The 21,833-nt window shown below is 49.1% G+C and overlaps 1 protein-coding gene across 1 annotated transcript in view; it reads left to right on the top strand.

The window, feature by feature from the left end:
• Nucleotides 1–21,833, top strand: part of LOC142491317 (interferon-induced GTP-binding protein Mx1-like) — a 69,798-nt gene that overhangs the window by 21,413 nt on the left and 26,552 nt on the right. The window contains 3 exon segments of the mRNA XM_075593706.1: nucleotides 13,147–13,337; nucleotides 16,656–16,793; nucleotides 19,405–19,559. Coding sequence (XP_075449821.1) covers nucleotides 13,148–13,337; nucleotides 16,656–16,793; nucleotides 19,405–19,559 — 483 coding nt within the window. The 5' untranslated portion in view covers nucleotide 13,147.

Here is a 21,833-nt window from a genome sequence, read left to right as displayed (position 1 = left end):
CACTCACTCCATTTCCCCCCTCACTCAGTCTGTTTTCTCCCCCACCACCCACTCTGTTTCTCCCCCTCACTCACTCTGTTTTCTCCTCCACTCACTCCATTTTCCGACCCCCCCCACTCACTCTGTTTTCTCCCCCCACTCCGTTTTCTCCCCTCCCTCGCTCCTTTTCTTCCCCCTCACTCACTCCGTTTCCCCCTCACTCACTCCGTTTCCCCCCTCACTCAGTCCATTTCCCCCCTCACTCACTCCGTTTCCCCCCTCACTCACTCCGTTTCCCGCTCACTCAGTCCGTTTTCTCCCCCCCTCACCCACTCTGTTTTCTCACCCTCACTCACTCTGTTTTCTCCTCCACTCACTCCATTTTCCGCCCCCCCCCTCACTCTGTTTTCTCCCCCCCACTCCATTTTCTCCCCCACTCACTCCGTTTCCCCCTCACTCACTCCGTTTCCCCCCTCACTCACTCCGTTTTCTCCCCCCACCCACCCACTCTGTTTTCTCCCCCCACTCACTCACTCCATTTTCTCCCCCCCACTCACTCTGTTTCTTCCCCCTCACCCACTCCGTTTTCTCCCCCCTCACCCACTCCGTTTTCTCCCCTCACTCCGTTTTCTCCCCCCACTCTGTTTTCTCCCCCCTCCCTCGCACATTTTCTTCCCCCTCACTCACTCCGTTTCCCCCCTCACTCACTCCATTTCCCCCCTCACTCACTCCGTTTCCACCTCACTCACTCTGTTTCCCCCTCACTCACTCCGTTTTCTCCCCCCCTCACTCACTCCGTTTTCTCCCCCTCCCTCACTCTGTTTTCTCCCCCTCACTCACTCTGTTTCCCCCCTCACTCCGTTTTCTCCCCTTCACTCACTCCATTTTCTCCCCCTCCCTCCGTTTTCTCCACTCACTCCGTTTTCTGCCCCCCCACACTCACTCCGTTTTCTCCCCCCCACTTCATTTTCTCCCCCCTCCCTCGCTCCTTTTCTTTCCCCTCACTCACTCTGTTTCCCCCCACTCACTCCATTTCCCCCCTCACTCCGTTTCCACCTCACTCACTCCGTTCCCCCCTCACTCACTCCGTTTTCTCCCCTCCTCCCTCACTCATTCTGTTTTCTCCCCCTCACTCACTCCGTTTTCTCCCCCCTTACTCACTCCGTTTTCTCCCCCCTCACTGTTTTCTGCCTCCCCCACTCACTCCGTTTTCTGCCCCCCCCACTCACTACGTTTTCTCCCCCCATGCTGTTTTCTCCCCCCACTCCGTTTTCTCCCCCATCCCTCACTCTGTTTTCTCCCCCTCCCTCACTCTGTTTTCTCCCCCCTCCCTCACTCTGTTTTCTCCCCCCTCACTCACTCCGTTTCCCCCTCACTCACTCCATTTACTCCCCCCTCACCCACTCCGTTTTCTCCCCCCCTCACTCACTCCGTTTTCTCCCACCTCACTCACTCTGTTTTCTCCTCCACTCACTCCGTTTTCTGCCCCCCCACGCTCACTCCGTTTTCTCCCCCCACTCCGTTTTCTCCCCTCCCTCGCTCCTTTTCTTCCCCCTCACTCACTCCGTTTCCCCCTCACTCACTCCGTTTCCCCCCTCACTCACTCCATTTCCCCCCTCACTCACTCCGTTTCCCCCCTCACTCACTCCGTTTCCCGCTCACTCAGTCCGTTTTCTCCCCCCCTCACCCACTCTGTTTTCTCACCCTCACTCACTCTGTTTTCTCCTCCACTCACTCCATTTTCCGCCCCTCCCCTCACTCTGTTTTCTCCCCCCCACTCCATTTTCTCCCCCACTCACTCCGTTTCCCCCTCACTCACTCCGTTTCCCCCCTCACTCACTCCATTTTCTCCCCCCACCCACCCACTCTGTTTTCTCCCCCCACTCACTCACTCCATTTTCTCCCCCTCACTCACTCCGTTTTCTCCCCCTCCCTCACTCCGTTTTCTCCTCCCCCCACTCACTCTGTTTCTTCCCCCTCACCCACTCCGTTTTCTCCCCCCTCCCTCACTCCGTTTTCTCCCCCTCACTCCGTTTTCTCCCCCCTCACCCACTCCGTTTTCTCCCCCTCACTCCGTTTTCTCCCCCCTCACCCACTCCGTTTTCTCCCCTCACTCCGTTATCTCCCCCCACTCTGTTTTCTCCCCCCTCCCTCGCACATTTTCTTCCCCCTCACTCACTCCGTTTCCCCCTCACTCACTCCGTTTCCCCCCTCACTCACTCCATTTCCCCCCTCACTCACTCCGTTTCCCCCCTCACTCACTCTGTTTCCCGCTCACTCAGTCCGTTTTCTCCCCCCCTCACCCACTCTGTTTTCTCACCCTCACTCACTCTGTTTTCTCCTCCACTCACTCCATTTTCCGCCCCCCCCCCTCACTCTGTTTTCTCCCCCCCACTCCATTTTCTCCCCCACTCACTCCGTTTCCCCCTCACTCACTCCGTTTCCCCCCTCACTCACTCCGTTTTCTCCCCCCACCCACCCACTCTGTTTTCTCCCCCCACTCACTCACTCCATTTTCTCCCCCTCACTCACTCCGTTTTCTCCCCCTCCCTCACTCCGTTTTCTCCTCCCCCCACTCACTCTGTTTCTTCCCCCTCACCCACTCCGTTTTCTCCCCCCTCCCTCACTCCGTTTTCTCCCCCTCACTCCGTTTTCTCCCCCCTCACCCACTCCGTTTTCTCCCCCTCACTCCGTTTTCTCCCCCCTCACCCACTCCGTTTTCTCCCCTCACTCCGTTTTCTCCCCCCACTCTGTTTTCTCCCCCCTCCCTCGCACATTTTCTTCCCCCTCACTCACTCCGTTTCCCCCCTCACTCACTCCATTTCCCCCCTCACTCACTCCGTTTCCACCTCACTCACTCTGTTTCCCCCTCACTCACTCCGTTTTCTCCCCCCCTCACTCACTCCGTTTTCTCCCCCTCCCTCACTCTGTTTTCTCCCCCTCACTCACTCTGTTTCCCCCCTCACTCCGTTTTCTCCCCTTCACTCACTCCATTTTCTCCCCCTCCCTCCGTTTTCTCCACTCACTCCGTTTTCTGCCCCCCCACACTCACTCCGTTTTCTCCCCCCCACTTCATTTTCTCCCCCCTCCCTCGCTCCTTTTCTTTCCCCTCACTCACTCTGTTTCCCCCCACTCACTCCATTTCCCCCCTCACTCCGTTTCCACCTCACTCACTCCGTTCCCCCCTCACTCACTCCGTTTTCTCCCCTCCTCCCTCACTCATTCTGTTTTCTCCCCCTCACTCACTCCGTTTTCTCCCCCCTTACTCACTCCGTTTTCTCCCCCTCACTGTTTTCTGCCTCCCCCACTCACTCCGTTTTCTGCCCCCCCCACTCACTCCGTTTTCTCCCCCCATGCTGTTTTCTCCCCCCACTCCGTTTTCTCCCCCATCCCTCACTCTGTTTTCTCCCCCTCCCTCACTCTGTTTTCTCCCCCCTCCCTCACTCTGTTTTCTCCCCCCTCACTCACTCCGTTTCCCCCTCACTCACTCCATTTACTCCCCCCTCACCCACTCCGTTTTCTCCCCCCCTCACTCACTCCGTTTTCTCCCACCTCACTCACTCTGTTTTCTCCTCCACTCACTCCGTTTTCTGCCCCCCCACGCTCACTCCGTTTTCTCCCCCCACTGTTTTCTCCCCTCCCTCGCTCCTTTTCTTCCCCCTCACTCACTCCGTTTCCCCCCTCACTCACTCCGTTTCTCCCCTCACTCAGTCCGTTTTCTCCCCGTCCTCACCCACTCTGTTTTCTCCCCCCACTCACTCTGTTTTCTCCCCCCACTCACTCACTCCATTTTCTCCCCTCCCTCACTCTGTTTTCTCTCTCTCCCTCACTCTGTTTTCTCCCCCTCACTCGCTCCATTTCTCCCCCCTCACCCACTCCGTTTTCTCCCCCCTCACACTCTCCGTTTCCCCACACTCCGTTTTCTCCCCCTCCCTCACTCCGTTTTCTCCCCCCTCACTCCGTTTTCTCCCCCCTCACCCACTCTGTTTTCTCCCCCCTCACTCCGTTTTCTCCCCCTCACTCATTCCGTTTTCTCCCCCTCTCACTCTGTTTTCTCCCCCCTCACCCACTCCATTTTCTCCCCCCCTCACTCCATTTTCTCCCCCCTCACTCAGTCCGTTTTCTCCCCCCCTCTCCCACTCTGTTTTCTCCCCCCTCACTCAATCCGTTTCCCCCCTCACTCACTCCATTTTCTCCCCCACTCACTCTGTTTTCTCCCCCCACTCACTCACTCCATTTTCTCCCCCTCCCTCACTACGTTTTCTCCCCCCTCCCTCACTCCGTTTTCTCCCCCCACCCTCACTCACTCTGTTTCTCCCCCCTCACCCACTCTGTTTTCTCCCCCTCACTCACTCCGTTTCCCCCCCACTCTGTTTTCTCCCCCTCCCTCACTCCGTTTTCTCCCCCCTCACTCTGTTTTCTCCCTCCTCACCCACTATGTTTTCTCCCCCTCACTCCATTTTCTCCCCCCTCACTCACTCCGTCTTCTCCCCCTCACTCACTCAATTTTCTCCCCCCTCCCTCCGTTTTCTCCATTCACTCCGTTTTCTGCCCCCCCACTCACTCCTTTTTCTCCCCCCTCCCTCGCACCTTTTCTTCCCCCTCACTCACTCCGTTTCCCCCCTCACTCACTCCATTTCCCCCCTCACTCACTCCGTTTCCACCTCACTCACTCTGTTTCCCCCCTCACTCACTCCGTTTTCTGCCCCCTCACTCACTCCGTTTTCTCCCCTCCTCCCTCAATCATTCCGTTTTCTCCCCCCTCACTCCCTCCGTTTTCTCCCCCCTTACTCACTCTGTTTTCTCCCCCTCCCTCACTCTGTTTTCTCCCCCTGACTCACTCAGTTTTCTCCCCCCCACTCACTCCGTTTTATCCCCCCTCACTCACTCCGTTTCCCCCCTCACTCACTCCGTTTTCTCCCCCCTCACCCCCTCCGTTTTCTCCCCCCCTCACTTACTGCGTTTTCTCCCCCCTCACTCACTCTGTTTTCTCCTCCACTCACTGCGTTTTCTGCCCCCCCCACGCTCACTCCGTTTTCTCCCCCCACTCTGTTTTCTCCTCCTCCCTCGCTCCTTTTCTTCCCCCTCACTCACTCCGTTTCCCCCCTCACTCACTCCATTTCCCCCCTCACTCAGTCCGTTTTCTCCACCATCACCCACTCTGTTTCTCCCCCTCACTCACTCTGTTTTCTCCTCCACTCACTCCATTTTCCGCCCCCCCCCACTCACTCTGTTTCTCCCCCCCACTCCGTTTTCTCCCCCCTCACTCACTCCGTTTCCCCCTCACTCACTCCGTTTCCCCCCTCACTCACTCTGTTTCCCCCCTCACTCACTCCGTTTTCTCCCCCCACTCACTCACTCTGTTTTCTCCCCCCACTCACTCACTCCATTTTCTCCCCCTCCCTCACGCCGTTTTCTCCCCCTCCCTCACTCCATTTCTCCCCCCTCACTCACTCCGTTTTCTCCCCCTCACTCACTCCGTTCCCCCCACTCCATTTTCTCCCCCTCCCTCACTCCGTTTTCTCCCCCCTCACTCCGTTTTCTCCCCCCTCACCCACTCCGTTTTCTCCCCTCTCACTCCGTTTTCTCCCCCCTCACACACTCCGTTTTCTCCCCCCTTTCTCACTCAATTTTCTCACCCATCCCTCCGTTTTCTCCATTCACTCTGTTTTCTGCCCCACCCACTCACTACGTTTTCTCCCCCACTCTGTTTTCTCCCCCCTCCCTCGCACATTTTCTTCCCCCTCACTCACTCCGTTTCCCCCCTCGCTCACTCCATTTCCCCCCGCACTCACTCTGTTTCCACCTCACTCACTCTGTTTCCCCCCTCACTCACTCCGTTTTCTCCCCCCCCTCACTCACTCCGTTTTCTCCCCTCCCTCAATCATTCCGTTTTCTCCCCTAACTCCCTCTGTTTTCTCCCCCTCACTCACTCCGTTTTCTCCCCCCCCCCTCACTCAGTTTTCTCCCCCCTCACCCACTCCATTTTCTCCCCCCCTCACTCCGTTTTCTCCCCCTCACTCAATTTTCTCCCCACTCCCTCTGTTTTCTCCACTCACTCCGTTTTCTGCCCCCCCACACTCACTCCGTTTTCTCCCCACTCCATTTCTCCCCCCTCCCTCACTCCTTTTCTTCCCCCTCAGTCACTCTGTTTCCCCCCACTCACTCCATTTCCCCCTCACTCTGTTTCCACCTCACTCACTCCGTTTCCCCCCTCACTCACTCTGTTTTCTCCCCTCCTCCGTCACTCATTCTGTTTTCTCCCCCTCACTCCGTTTTCTCCCCCCTTACTCACTCTGTTTTCTCCCCCTCACTGTTTTCTGCCCCCCACTCACTCTGTTTTCTGCCCCCCCACTCACTCTGTTTTCTGCCTCCCCCACTCACTCCGTTTTTTGCCTCCCCCACTCACTCCATTTTCTGCCCCCACCCTCTCCTTTTTCTCCCCCATGCTGTTTTCTCCCCCCACTCCGTTTTATCCCTCTCACTCCGTTTCTCCCCCATCCTCACTCTGTTTTCTCCCCCTCCCTCACTCCGTTTTCTCCCCCCTCACTCACTCCGTTCCCCCCCTCACTCACTCAGTTTTCTCCCCCCTCACCTACTCCGTTTTCTCCCCCCCACTCACTCCGTTTTCTCCCCCTCACCCACTTTATTTTCTCCCCCCTCACTCACTCTGTTTTCTTACCCCTCACCCACTCCGTTTTCTCCCCCTCCCTCACTCCATTTTCTCCCCCCTCACCCACTCCGTTTTCTCCCCCTCCTCACTCCGTTTTCTCCCCCTCACTCACTCCGTTTCTCCCCCCTCTCACTCCGTTTTCTCCCCCCTCACCCACTCCATTTTCTCCCCCCCTCACTCCGTTTTCTCCCCCCTCACTCACTCCATTTTCTCCCCCTCCCTCAGTTTTTTCCACTCACTCTGTTTTCTGCCCCCCCCCACACTCACTCCACTTTCTCCCCCTCCCTCGCTCCTTTTCTTCTCCTCACTCACTCCGTTTCCCCCCACTCACTCCATTTCCCCCCTCACTCACTCCGTTTCCACCTAACTCACTCCGTTTCCCCCCTCACTCACTCCATTTCCCCCCCTCACTCACTCCATTTTATCCCCTCCCTCACTCATTCTGTTTTCTCCCCCTCACTCACTCCATTTTCTCCCCCCTTACTCACTCCGTTTTCTCCCCCCTCCCTGTTTTCTGCCCCCCCATTCACTCCGTTTTCTGCCTCCCCCACTCACTCCATTTTCTGCCTCCCTCCACTCACTCCGTTTTCTGCCCCCCACTCACTCCGTTTTCTCCCCCACGCTGTTTCCCCCCCACTCCGTTTATCCCCCTCACTCCTTTTTCTCCCCTCCCTCACTCTGTTTTCTCCCCCCTCCCTCACTCCATTTTCTCCCCTCACTCACTCACTCCATTTCCCCCTCACTCACTCCGTTTCCCCCTCACTCACTCTGTTTTCTCCCCCCTCACCCACTCCGTTTTCTCCCCCCTCACTCACTCTGTTTTCTCCCCCCTCACTCACTCTGTTTTCTCCTCCACTCACTCCATTTCTGCCCCCCCACACTCACTCCGTTTTCTCCCCCCACTCTGTTTTCTCCCCCTTCCTTGCTCCTTTTCTTCCCCCTCACTCACTCCGTTTCCCCCTCACTCACTCCGTTTCCCCCCTCACTCAGTCCGTTTTCTCCCCCCCTCACCCACTCCATTTTCTCCCCTCACTCACTCTGTTTTCTCCTCCACTCACTCCATTTTCTGCCCCCCCACTCACTCTGTTTCTCCCCCCCACTCACTGTTTTCTCCCCCACTCACTCCGTTTCCCCCACTCACTCCGTTTTCTCCCCCCCTCACTCACTCCGTTTTCTTCCCCAATAGATAACTCAGTTTTCTTCCCCCCTCACTCAATCTGTCTCCCCCCTCACTCTGTTCCCCCCCTCACTCACTCCGTTTCCTTCCCTCCCTCACTCACTGTTTTCTTTCCCACCCCCTCACTCCGTTTTCTCTCCCCCCCAGCATATCTCCCCTGCACATCTCACATCAGACACAGCACTAAAGCTGGCAAGGACACGCCCCCTCCCTTAGTAGCCACGCCCCGCTGCCCTCTGCTCCTGCACTAAGAGATTTCCTGGACATTAGAATGTCCATAATTTGTGAGGTGAGTGATATTGGAAGCTCAAAATAGTTGTGTTGACCTACAAATCCGCAGCAGAATGTCCAGTGAAAGTTTCGTGTGCTATGTGGTGCCGTTTGTGAGATATCGATGCTTCTGACATACAAAGAAACGAAAACTTAGAATTATAGTATACTAGCTATAGCTATTGTACCCGGCTTCGCTCGGGGAAAGTAATATTGAATACATCTCCCCCGCCCTCCCTCCTCCTCCTATCCCTCCCCTCCTCCACCCCTCTCCCCTCCTCCCCCACTGCTGGCACATTTCCTCCCCCCTCTCCCCTCCGCTGCTGGCAAATCTCCCACGCTGTTAATGCATCTCCCCTCGCTGCCAGCACATCTCCCCGCCCCCTCCTCCCCGCTGCTGCCGAACATTTCCCCGCCCCCCCTCCACTCGCTGCCGGCACATCTCCCCGCTGCTGGCACACCTCCCCGTGTTGCTGCCGCATCTCCCCTCGCTGCCGGCACGTCATCTCCGCCCTCCCCCCGCCGGTACATCTCCCCGCGCTGCTGCTGCATCTCCCCTCTCTTCCGGCACATCTCCCCGCCCCCCCGCCCCCCCCCGCTAGCTGGCACATCTCCCCCCGCTAGCTGCAACATCTCCCCCCCCCCAGTGGCACATCTCCCCCGGACATCTCACATCTCACATCACACATACACACAGATACACACAGCCCGATCCAGGCAAGGACACCACCCCCTCCCTTAGTAGCCACGCCCCCCCCCCTGCTCTAACATTTTTGCAGGAACCTGATGGAAACTTAGAATGTCCATAATTTGGGAAGTGAGTGACATTGGAAGCTCAAAACAGTTGCGCTGACCTACAAATCCCCAGCACAATGTACAGTGAAAGTTTTGTTGTGCTACGTGGTGCCGTTTGTGAGATATCGATGCTTCTGACATACAAACAAACGGAAACTTAGAAATATAGTATAGATAAATCATTTATTACTGTTATTATTGAAAATATATATAATAAATCATTTATTACTGTTATTATTGGAAAAAAAATATAGTAATAAATCATTTATTATTGGACAAAAAAGCTATTTTGGCCCGCACCCCACCCCAAGCCATTTAACATCCCACGTAATAAACCAGACACATGCAAACCTCCAATCTATCCGTACAGGCTGTAGCTGCGCTGACGTGTCCAGTTAAAATCGCTCACTATTGTTGCCGCTGACGGCTCACGTCAACTTTAATTGAAGTGGGATTAAGCAAGGGGGACGTATATATTAAAAAAAAACAAAAAACCCAGACAACCCTTTTTTCTTTATTGAGCATCCTCTGTGAATTAACCCCTGGGTCGCCTGGTGGAAAAGGTCACGTGAAAATGTTTTTTTTTCTTTCTGAGTGGCCTTTCCTATGAGGATATGGATTAGGTTAAAGATATCTCTTATGGGGAACCCGAACTGAGTCACACCCACAAAACACCCCTAGGATGGTAGAGGTGCCTAAACTTGGTACGCAACGAACAAACAGGTCTCTATGATCCCGAATATTTCTTCTTGCAGAGAAAAAGTGGGTCCGAGATGCCCTGCAGCCTAGAGAAAATGGAGGATTTGTTACGCGGATGACAGAATATCCAGAGGGCCCAAGGCAGAAGTCGTGTAACCCAAAGAAGGGTCTGTCCGATGGCAACAGTGAGGAACTGTCAAGCAACCATACCAGGGAAGCAGAGCCGGAACCAATGAGTGATGATCCCTAGACCAGCCCTGAAGGTGCACTGCAAGCTGCCAGGCATAACTGATCTGCTCCGTGAACAATTGAAAATGGAGAGAGAAAATAATGCTGAGCTACTTGTACAAAGGACTGTACTCGCAATTTACTCGGCGGCCAAGACCGAATTGTAGGATCTAAGAACAGATCTAGATACAGCAAACTGATAGAATGATTGCTAATCTGATGCAGAAGTATGAGAGGCACTGAAAGAGATTAGTCTCTCTCAGCAAGAGGTTCGCAATTCCAATATAGAGAGGTGGAAGTCTCTCAGGATTGGCAGGTGCAGACCCTGTTCCACCTCTACTCCTGCCACTCAAGGAAGCTGCATGGGAGGGTAACCCCAAGATTGGGCCTGACACTGTCTGCATTTACCAGGACTTACATGTCAGGGAGGGCAGACTAGTAGCCAGAACTAGCCATGGCTACACAGATAAGACTTTCTATTTGGATAGTTGGGTGTGTGTGTGTGCGTGTATATGTATGTATGTATGCATGTATGTATGTATATATTTGGGTGGTAAGCAGCTTATCTACCCACAAAGTAGATAGGGCTGGAGTAAAATGTGTAGTGATTTCTCCAAAATGGAGTAGGTTTTTCTTTTATGTTTGTGTTTGCAGTGTTTAAAGGAACAGGCGCAATAAAGCATTATTTTGATTTCACCTTAAAACGGTCTCCATTGCATACGTCTGCACACATCTCTTACAGGGCTGAACCCTGTTAGGCCACGTTTATAGTGCCGGCGACGGCGACACGACCGATGACCTCACCCTTTACCCCTGGCGAAAGTTGAACTTCAGTTTTGAGCGACATCGCTGGCGACAAGGCCAGTGATGTTACGAAGGGGGCAGGCAGAGTGCAGTAGGCGCTCTGTGATTGGTGTACAGACAGTCACATGTGGCGACTGTCTCTCCCAAAATCAAATTCTACTGACTTCCAAATTTTTGGTCGCTCCGTTGCCGTCGTGCTTACTATAAGCGCATGCGACTGATTAAATGTATTTGTTTTGGCGCGGTGTCGCATCGCCATCGCCGGGCACTATAAGCGCAGCCTTATATGGCCGTCCCTACAGCACGTCAAGTGGTGGAAAAGGGCCTAACTCTGGCCTATGGGGGTTCCTGGCTCCAAAGACACAACCTTCTCCTCCACGGTCACCGGCAGTACAGCTAAGCCGTCTTTAGTAACCAGAGGATATCCGGTCCCCGGAGGGGATATCGTCTCCCCGTCCTTAGGAGCACCAACATGGCCACCACACCTCCGCATGGAGGTCCGAAGAGCTGCATCAGCTCCCCCTCGAGGTGTGGAGGACTACCCTACTACACACACATTCGCACACACAAACTGTGTATTAGGCGGAGAGTTGCCGGAGGACACCTTAGTGTGTAACACCGCCAACAGGAAAGAGGTGTGACGTAATTCCGGAGAATTCCAAGCGGAGCAGCGGCGGTTCATAGCAGCCTTGAAGCATTGGTTGTACTCATACAATGCCTGTTACCTTTGGATTTTTGTGAGTTTTAAATCGTCTTGTCCATGTTTTATTACATTTTATATACGTTATCCCACGAAGATCGGCACTTTTTCTTCTCTTTTTTGTTAGGGTGTGTCAAGGGAGGTTCTTGTGCCCAAGAAGAAGGCTGCCAGGATCCGTTTTAACAGATTTGTGACCTATTACAGGTCATAGTATTGATTTTTGATTCCATTTTGTTTTATATGGTCCTTTTCTTTTTCTTTTTAACATTACCATTTTTTCATTGATATAATTTTTTTACTCACAATCTACCATTCAATATTGTCATTGTATGTTACAGACTATCATTTGCACACTTTGTCATTTTGTATATGTATAACATTAGTCATTATTGAGAGTATATACTATTAAGTACATTAATTGTACTTTACATACAATATTTGTATTCTGGTTTTTGTTCAGCACAACAAGGCGCGATCTTTACACACACACATTTTACAGCTTAACCCCGTTATAGCGCGGTCCTCGGGGGCCACCCTTGACCACCGCGTTATAAACGGGGTCACGGAAAAAAAATGGCCGCCAATTTTTTTTTAAATGTATTTATTTTTGAATTTTTTTTTTTTGTGGTACCGTGTCCGCCGGAGGGGGAAAGCTGTGAACTCTCCCAGCATTCCCAGACCCGGTGGGGCAGCGGCAACAGCACACAGTACTTACCCGGCATCTGGCAGCTCTTCTCCCTGTCTCTGCTTCCTGCTTCTGCTTCCGTCTTGCGAGAGCAAGCTCCCTAAAGAGACAGTGTCTCTATGTGTGTGTGTATGTGTGTATGTGTGTGTGTGTATTTGACTGTGTGAGACTGTTGTGCGTGTCAGTGTGTCAGTGTGTGTGTGTGCAGTGTGCTGTGAGTGTGTGCAGTGTGCTGTGAGTGTGTGCAGTGTGTGTGCAGTGTGCTGTGAGTGTGTGCAGTGTGCTGTGAGTGTGTGCAGTGTGCTGTGAGTGTGTGCAGTGTGCTGCGAGTGTATGCAGTGTGCTGTGAGTGTATGCAGTGTACTGTGAGTGTGTGCTGAGTGTGTGCAGTGTGCTGTGAGTGTGTGTAGTGTGCTGTGAGTGTATGCAGTGTGCTGTGAGTGTATGCAGTGTGCTGTGAATGTATGCAGTGTGCTGTGAGTGTGTGCAGTGTGCTGTGTGTGTGTGCAGTGTGCTGTGAGTGTATGCAGTGTGCTGTGCGTGTGTGCAGTGTGCTGTGCGTGTGTGCAGTGTGCTGTGAGTGTGTGCAGTGTGCTGTGAATGTATGCAGTGTGCTGTGAGTGTGCTGTGTGTGTGTGCAGTGTGCTGTGAGTGTATGCAGTGTGCTGTGAGTGTGTGCAGTGTGCTGTGAATGTATGCAGTGTGCTGTGAGTGTGTGCTGTGTGTGTGTGCAGTGTGCTGTGAGTGTATGCAGTGTGCTGTGCGTGTGTGCAGTGTGCTGTAAGTGTGGGCAGCGTGCTGTGAGTGTATGCAGTGTGCTGTGAATGTATGCAGTATGCAGTGGATGTATGTATAATGCAAATATAATATAAATATCACTTGTGAGCACATTCACGTCTCAGACGGGTCTGCAACTTTGCTTTTCACTATTATCTCCTAGCATATACACTGTTTCCACTGCCGCCTGGCATTCTGGGGTATGACATGCAAATGAGCACTCGGTGTGTCACTCTTTCCATCATGTCCATTTTAACTCGGACGCTATAAGCTTATGCCTGCCGTATTACTCAGCTTTTTCAGCACAGCCTGGGTTAAAGAAGTGCATAGGTGTATGTAATGTATTTTTGCTCCAACAGAATGTCTAACTACTTGTATGACAACTATGAAGAGAAGATTCGCCCCTGTATCGACCTCATTGACTCGCTGAGAGCTCTGGGGGTAGAAAGAGACCTGGCTTTACCAGCAATCGCTGTCATTGGTGATCAGAGCTCTGGGAAAAGCTCGGTTCTGGAAGCGCTGTCGGGAATCACTCTCCCCAGAGGCAGCGGTGAGGATTTTTCTCTTCTAATTTACAACCATTTCATTCTGAAATATTTGCAGTGATAACGTGCTGCGTCCAATTAGGGTGCTAATTTTCTTTTATGCAGCACTGCACCTACCGGGACCCAGTCAGTATTCTCTGTTTTAAGCCTTCGCTGTCAGAGGGACCAGAAACACATTACAAAGCAATGCGTTGCAGGCCCCTCGTTAGCGAAGGGCTTGGATCAGGGGTGGCCAACTCCAGTCCTCAAGGGCCACCAACAGGTCAGTCATTCTGACTGAGCCACCTGTGCTGAAGCAGGGATATCCTTAAAACCCGAGCTGTTGGTGGCCCTTGAGGACTACTGTTGGCCACACCTGGCTTAGATTATCTTTGGTATGTTAGCCCTCTTATAATAATAACCTCAGTTAGACAAATACAAGGGTCCTTTTAGGGCATCAATCATTGAGACCTAAAGATAAGATGGCTACATTTGTATTACTTAATGATGTCATCTAGGGGCTTTTGTTTCAGCGACATCATTCAATCAACATCCTGACAATAACGCTGTGCATGGGAAGAATCTTCTTTATAAACTACAGTATTATGAAATTGCCGCTCCTCTACCAAAGCCTAACCTACATATACGATCATATCATTACACATTGTGTGTCACATTAAGGGTTTCACTGGTGCAACAGAGGGGCACTGATGGTCAAAACCAAAGCACCAAGATCATTACAATTGCACTAACCTTGTCTCGATTCCAGTCATAGGTCATGTCTGCTAAGCAATGTTCTACTATGGAACACCTTCTGGCACCAGAAGACACATGTATATGGGCCATTGTAGTTAGGTTGGTCATTACTATGTATTAAACTTTTATTTGCAATAATAAGGAAACTAAACAATGTACAGGCATACCCCACATTAACGTACGCAATGGGACCGGAGCATGTATGTAAAGCGAAAATGTACTTAAAGTGAAGCACTCCCTTTTTCCCACTTATCGATGCATGTACTGTACTGCAATTATCATATACGTGCATAACTGATGTAAATAACACATGTGTAACAGGCTCTATAGTCTCCCCGCTTGCGCTCAGCTTCGGTACAGGTAGGGAGCCGGTATTGCTGTTCAGGACGTGCTGACACATGCGTGAGCTGCCGTTTGCCTATTGGGCGATATGTCCTTACTCGCGAGTGTACTTAAAGTGAGTGTCCTTAAACCGGGGTATGTCTGTATATAATATGTGGTGGGTTTTGAGCTTGCTGGGTTTTGTGTGTTTATTAATTTTAATTTTCAACTGGTATCAGTTGTTTGGAGGTTAGGTGCCCTTCCTCCCAGTGGTTAAGATCCTCACCCCACTTTTTAAAGTAGCAGGTTTTTTCATGTTCCTGTGCAGGACAGACGCACTGCGGTCATTCTACCTCCAGCAGAGATAACCGTGAATTTTCACAGGTAGTGTTAGGACCTGCATACTAGTCATGCCGTGAAGTGGCTGCAGGCTTGTAACGCTTTGGCCAAAGGGATTAACTAAATGACCCTTACACACGAGAATACTAATATTGAAATATTTTACTATGTATTTTGTCACATTGGATATAGCATTGGGCATTTCTGTCTTTTGTTTAAGAAGAATGCGTGAGGGATTTTCCTTCTCCATCCAAGTTACCCTTTAGCGTTATGTGAACGGGGTACTTAAAATGGCAGTCAATGTCGTTTTCTTTGAGAATTTTTTTTAACATAGTTTGAAGCATGGGGGGCTCCGGAGCTGAACCCCTTTAATTTCAGCTGGGGACCACCCGCCCCCCGCTCGACTAGCTGGGTACATGTGATGGCCGCTTTTCAAATCTCCTGCGTCCTGTGGGCCAGTAGGAAGCCTTGACGTCATCCGGTTCGGCTGCCGGAGGTAAGTATCGCTGAAATTAACGGGGTTCAGCTCTGGAAACCACTCGCTTCAATACTGTGTTTTATCAAATAAAGCAACAACAAAAAACCACATGGATTGCGCCTTTAAAGAAGCCTCTCTTATTAATGGACATTATCACTCAGCAGTGTATAGACTTATTTGTTGGTGGGCAGTTTCAAACATTATAAAGCATTGATTCCTAACTCCAGCCTTCCATTAGCCATATCAGTCCATGTTTTAAGGATATCCTCACATGGGCACAGGTGGCTCAATAGATGACTCAGTCATTTTAACTGAACCACCTGTGCTCAAGCATTGACATCCTTATAACCTGACCTTTTAGGGATCCTTGAAGACTGGAGGCTCTATCTATTTCGAGCAGCCCCAGAGCTTCTGCACCAAATCAACCTTCACCTTCTGGGTTCCCCATTCCCCCCAGTCACATGGACCACAACTGCTGCACTAGACTTGCTTGCTGCTTTTTCAATGATTGAGAGTACTCCGCCCCACATTATAGTCTGGACTAATGTCAGCATTGGCCTTGGGCGTCCAACGGTATATTAAATGAATTGGCACTGATGTTTTATGCCAGTAATTACTACAGACATACCCCGGTTTAAGTACACTCACTTTAAGTACACTCGCGAGTAAGTACATCTCGCTCAATAGGCAAACGGCAGCTCACGCATGCGCCAGTCAGCACGTCCTGAACAGCAATACCGGCTCCCTACCTGTACCGAAGCTGTGCGCAAGCGGGGAGACTATAGAGCATGTTACACATGCGTTATTTACATCAGTTATGCACGTATATGACGATTGCAGTACAGTACATGCATCGATAAGTGGGAAAAAGGTAGTGCTTCACTTTAAGTACATTTTCGCTTTACATACATGCTCCAGTCCCATTGCATACGTTAATGTGGGGTATGCCTGTATATATACTGCTATATATTGCTACTGAGTATGGCCAAATGTATGCAACACAAGACAGATATTCCCAATGCTACAGCCAATGTGACAAAATACATAGTAAAATACTTCAATATTAGTTTTAATATCAACAAAATGACACTCATGAGAATTCTAACATTGAAGTTTATAACTATGTATTTTGTCACTTTAGATGTAGCATTGGGCATTTTTGTCTTTGTATACATTTGGCCACGCTCAGTAGCACTCCTTTTTATGTATGTATTGGGTTTTGAGCTTGCTGGGATTGTGTGTTTATTTCTTCTTAAACAAGTACTCTTCAAATTATTTTCCGAGGGGCCAGACCAACAAATAACTATGAATAATTTTATTTAATTTTTATATGTATGTATGTATGTATGTATGTATGTATGTATGTATGTATGTATGTATGTATAAGCGCGGCCTAAGGAAGTTTGTATACATTTATATTACAAAGTATATGTGTGTTTCAATATTGCAGGAATTGTTACCAGGTGCCCTTTAGAACTTAAACTCATTAAGGGTAAAAAGGACACTGACTGGAGAGGAAAAATCAGCTATCTGACGATTAACCAAGAACTAGAAACCCCCTTTGAAGTTGAAAAGGAAATAATGAAAGGTAAGCAAAAATGAACCCTGTCTCACACATGGCTTCTATTTGTAGTACTACAGTATGTTGTAGCAATGTAAATACATACTTTTATGATAGATACTTCAATTTAAATATACTTTTAACAATGGGTTCTAATTATTGAATTATTAAGTGATAGCTGTTATCGCTTGTAAATGGCTATTCACTTGAAGCTCTCTAGAGAATATTTCTAAGTAGCTGGTTTTATGTATTGTATGTATTTTTGCCTGCAGATCTGAATATGCTACATAAAGAAAAGTTAATAAAAACCCAATTGGTTCCAGTAATTTCATTTGTATTCTAAGGTGTGTCCATCCTTTTGCATGGTAAACAGATAAGAATATTAATATTTCTTTTTTCATAGCGCTGACAATGTACACAGTGCTTTGCATCAAATTTTGTAGGTACAATGAGTTCATGGCCCATAGAGCTTACAATCTATTTTTGGCATCTGATTGTGGAGAGGTGTCCAAGAACCATTCTGACAGTTGGGAGAGCGAGCCTGTCGGAAGTCGTGCCCTGTTCTTTGGCCGGGCTCCTTCCTCCTCCGGGCCTGGGGCAACAGCCCTGTCTGATGCATAGGTAGATAAGGTGACTTTTCCAAGGTCACAAAGAGGGCTTACAATGCAATATTAATGGTGTTCACTTACATTAAAGGCAGTGACAGTACCACTGAGTTACTGCTTCAGCCAAAAAGTTCTCATCATAATGTGGTACACTGTACTCAAATTACACCTGCAACATAAAAATGGTTCTAAAAATGATGGCACTACAGTTATAAGGTTGCATGTTTCTGTTACGTTGCTGACTGCAGGACAGGATATGGACCCACAGGGCAGAGGTAGGGAGTAATACACCAACCTTGGCCTGGGATCAGAGGCCTGGGATGCAGGGGTAGTCAGGTACGGTTCCGGGGTTGAGGCAGGTGGCACGCAAAGGGTAGTCGGGTCCGTTTCGGGTCCGTTTCCAAGGTCGAGGCAGGTGGCAGGCAAGGGGTAGTAAGGTCTGGTTCCAAGGTAGGCGGCAGGCAAGGGGTAGTCAGATTCAGTTCCAAGATCGAGACAGGCGGCAGGCAAAACAAAGGCAAGGCAAAGTTGGATAGCAACTACCTGCTACTTAAAGGCCAGAGGCAGCTGCTGGCAATCAGGTCCAAAGCAAGGCTTACTTCCTGTCAGGAGGATAAGGGCAGGATTTGCCAGGCAGTAAGATTGCCGTGGCAGCTTCGGAGAAGATGATGTCACTTCCTGTCAGCAGTCATCCTGGATATTTGGACAGATCCCTTATAGTTTCTTCATAGCCCTATGTGCATGGGATTTCATATTTTGTCTGGTAGAGTAAAGTGTAAAAACTATTAGCGTACTTAGTCAGATTAACTTTGCACCAGTTAAAATAGGGTGATTTGCTTTGCATATATTAAATGGTGTTGAATGATGGCAAACACTGCAAAAAGTATAAACAAATATTGTCAAGTAACTTATCCTTGTTCTCCAACAGCTTAACCCAGTGTTTTTGAACTGGGTTTCCTAGACATCCCTAAAGGGTTCCCTGCAATGTTCAGGACATTTGAAAATTGTATTGTAGAAGAATGTACAATGCATCTCATCTCAGACATGCTATTAGAGATGGTTGTGGTTCCTTACAATGCATCTGATCTCAGACGCGCTATTAGAGAGGGTTGGGGTTCCTTACAATGCATCTGATCTCAGACTCACTATGAGAGGGTTTGAGGTTCTGCAGAAATTCCCAATAATTATAGGGTTCCTTAACCAAAACAGGCGGAGGAGACCCCTATACAACTAGCACTCAAGGAAAATCATTGAATACAATAAATTATAACTGATATGTACTGAAAAAAATGAAAAAAACTCACAAAAACACGCAACGCTAAAGTTTAATGATTAAAAAAAGTATTAAATCATAAATTAATATGGTCCACTACCTAAATCTATAGGGTGGACAGATGAACAATGAGGCTCTGGCACCATGTAATGAATGTTGGTATTACAAATGGTGCCTCAGGGGGAGAGGGAAGAAATGGTATAACAATGTAGTATATGAGGATAAGATGTTATAAATGTATATTGTCCTCACATACCCCAGTACACCCTGAAAAAATAAGTCACTCCAAAGTAAACAATTAAGGCTATCCACAGCAGTAATAAGAGGATATTTTAGTGATTGCCTCTGTCTCCTAGGGCCAGGTAATAAGCACCCTAATTAGTATAAAACAGCTGGTTTTAGCCTGAAAGAGTGGATATTATGGGCTGATAACAGTTAAGCACACAATATTTCCACTGTAGGTAGTGACTGATGCCAAAAGTTCATAATACGCAACGCAGATAAAACAAAAGTAGTTCACAAGAACTTGACTACTAAAGCTTTAGAGTTTAGAGTGTGATATTTAGCCATTTTACTGGGCGTAATAGATTTACCATTCATTTAACTTTTTAGCACATTATTTGGACTGGTATATTACTGTCTATATGTATTTAAACTAATCTCATTGGACAAAATATGTCATATGCATGTAACAGTCTTTCATCTTTCAACTGAGGCCCTGCACTCAATGATCTTCCCACTCTTGTTCTCTTCTTTGCAGCTCAGGATGCCATGGCTGGTCCAGGACTAGGGATCAGCTCTGAGCTAATAAGCTTAGAGGTGACTTCTCCCGATATTCCAGATTTAACACTGATTGATCTGCCTGGAATTGCCCGGGTTGCTGTAGGAAATCAGCCAAGAGACATTGGAGACAAGGTGAGAATTTGTCAACTTGTTGTGCAATTTTATCAGGATGAATATTTAGTTTCAACATTCTCAGCTCAAATTCTCAAGATGTTAAACGATGTTAGTTATGTGTCACTGAGCCACTCCTTCTCCATGAAAGAAAAACAAGTCCCATTGAAAGTAATGGGATATTCTTCATTAATAACCATTGATGCCATTTAAATATGATTGGCTATGTTGTTTTTAACAGTATGAATGTAAAATCCATGGATAAGATTGTAATAAGTCTGAAAAAACATTAAAACTCCAGGTTATTAGAGTAAACCAGTGTTTCCCAACTCCAGTCCTCGGGGAACCCCAACAGGTCAGGTCTTAAGGATATCCCTGCTCCAGCACAGGGGGCTCAGTTAAATAAATCATGACACGGTGTAATATGTCATGTGTTGTTGTTCATCTGAGGTTGTATTTACCTCATTTTAAGACCTGCTAAGGAACAGATGATTGTTATTATGTCCTGATATGTAAAACCATAGCATTCAGAGGGTGTACTTTCTTTTTCACACAATGCCCATATACACATACATACACACACGAGAGAAAGTTTGTGAACCCCTTAGGATTTTCACATATTTCAAACCTAATGTTATTTAAGTAATAATCACAGAAGAAAAGGGCATTACTGGCCAATAATGCCCTGGCTGGAAGAGTTGAAGGCCCGAGGCGAAGCCGAAGGACTTTAACCCAGCCAGGGCATTGTTGGCCAGTAATGCCCTGTTCTGAGAGGATTATTACTATTATAGGCTAAATGTAGGCTTATTTCATAAATAATAGACATTTCTGTATAGTTATATAGATCTTTAAATTAAAATAAAATGGTAAATACATTAAAGCACCTCCTATATACACATACACTGCAGCTATCTATATCCACACACTGTCGCCCCCTCTGTGTGTGTACACACAACACACACACAACACAAACTATGGTTACACACAAACTCTGTAGCTACATCAAAACTCTGCTGCTGCTGCTACACACACATACAATACAACACAACAGCACCACACACACTGCAGCTCTACACACACAAGCTGGTACTACACACACACACACTGCAGCTACACACACACACACACTGCAGCTACACACGCAAACTCTGGAGCTACACACGCACACACAAACTGCAGCTACACACACACTCTCTGCAGCTACACACACACAAACAAACTGCAGCATAAACATACACACAAATTCTGCAGCACACACACACACACACACTAACTCTGCAGCAGACACACACACTGAAGCCACACACACACACACACACACACACACACACACACACACACACACACACACACACACACTCTGCAGCTACACACACACACACACAAACTCAGTAGCTACACACACACAAACTCTGCAGCAGATACACACACACAATCACTCTGCAGCAGATACATACGCACTGCAGCCACACACACACACACACACAAACTCTGCAGCTACACACACACAAACTCTGCAGCAGACACACACACACACACAAACTCTGCAGCAGACACACACAAACTCTGCAGCAGATACACACACACACACTCTGCAACAGATACATACGCACTGCAGCCACGCACACACACACACACACACACACACACACAAACTCGGTGGCTACACACACACACAAACTCTGCAGCAGACACACACACACACACACACACACACACACACACACACACACACAAACTCTGCAGCAGACACACACAAACTCTGCAGCTACACACACACACACACACACACTGCAGCAGAGACACACACACACTGCAGCAGACACACACACAAACTCTGCAGCTGCACACACACACACACACACACACACTGCAACAGACACACACACACACACACACACACACACTGCAGCAGACACACATGCTGCAGAAGACACAGACAAAAACTCTGCTGCAGCAGCAGACACACACACTGCATGAGACTTTCACACACACACACACACACACACACACACACACACACACACACACACACACACACACACACACACACACACACACACACACACACACACACACACACTCTGAAGCACACACCCACACACTAAAAAGACTGAAACAGCATCTACAAACAAACTCTGCAGACAGACACTTACTTTGCAGCTACAAACACACTCTCTCCTCCTCTCACTGTGTCCCTGGATCTATGTTCACGGAGGGAGGGGGAGGAGTAACTGCCTAGCTGCTGCTTTCTGACCAATCCCCTGCCCTGTCTGAGAGCTGTTCCTGCCTCCT

Source organism: Ascaphus truei, chromosome 3 (assembly GCF_040206685.1).
Source record: "Ascaphus truei isolate aAscTru1 chromosome 3, aAscTru1.hap1, whole genome shotgun sequence".
Lineage (NCBI taxonomy): Eukaryota > Metazoa > Chordata > Amphibia > Anura > Ascaphidae > Ascaphus > Ascaphus truei.
This window is presented reverse-complemented; position numbering and strand designations above follow the sequence as displayed.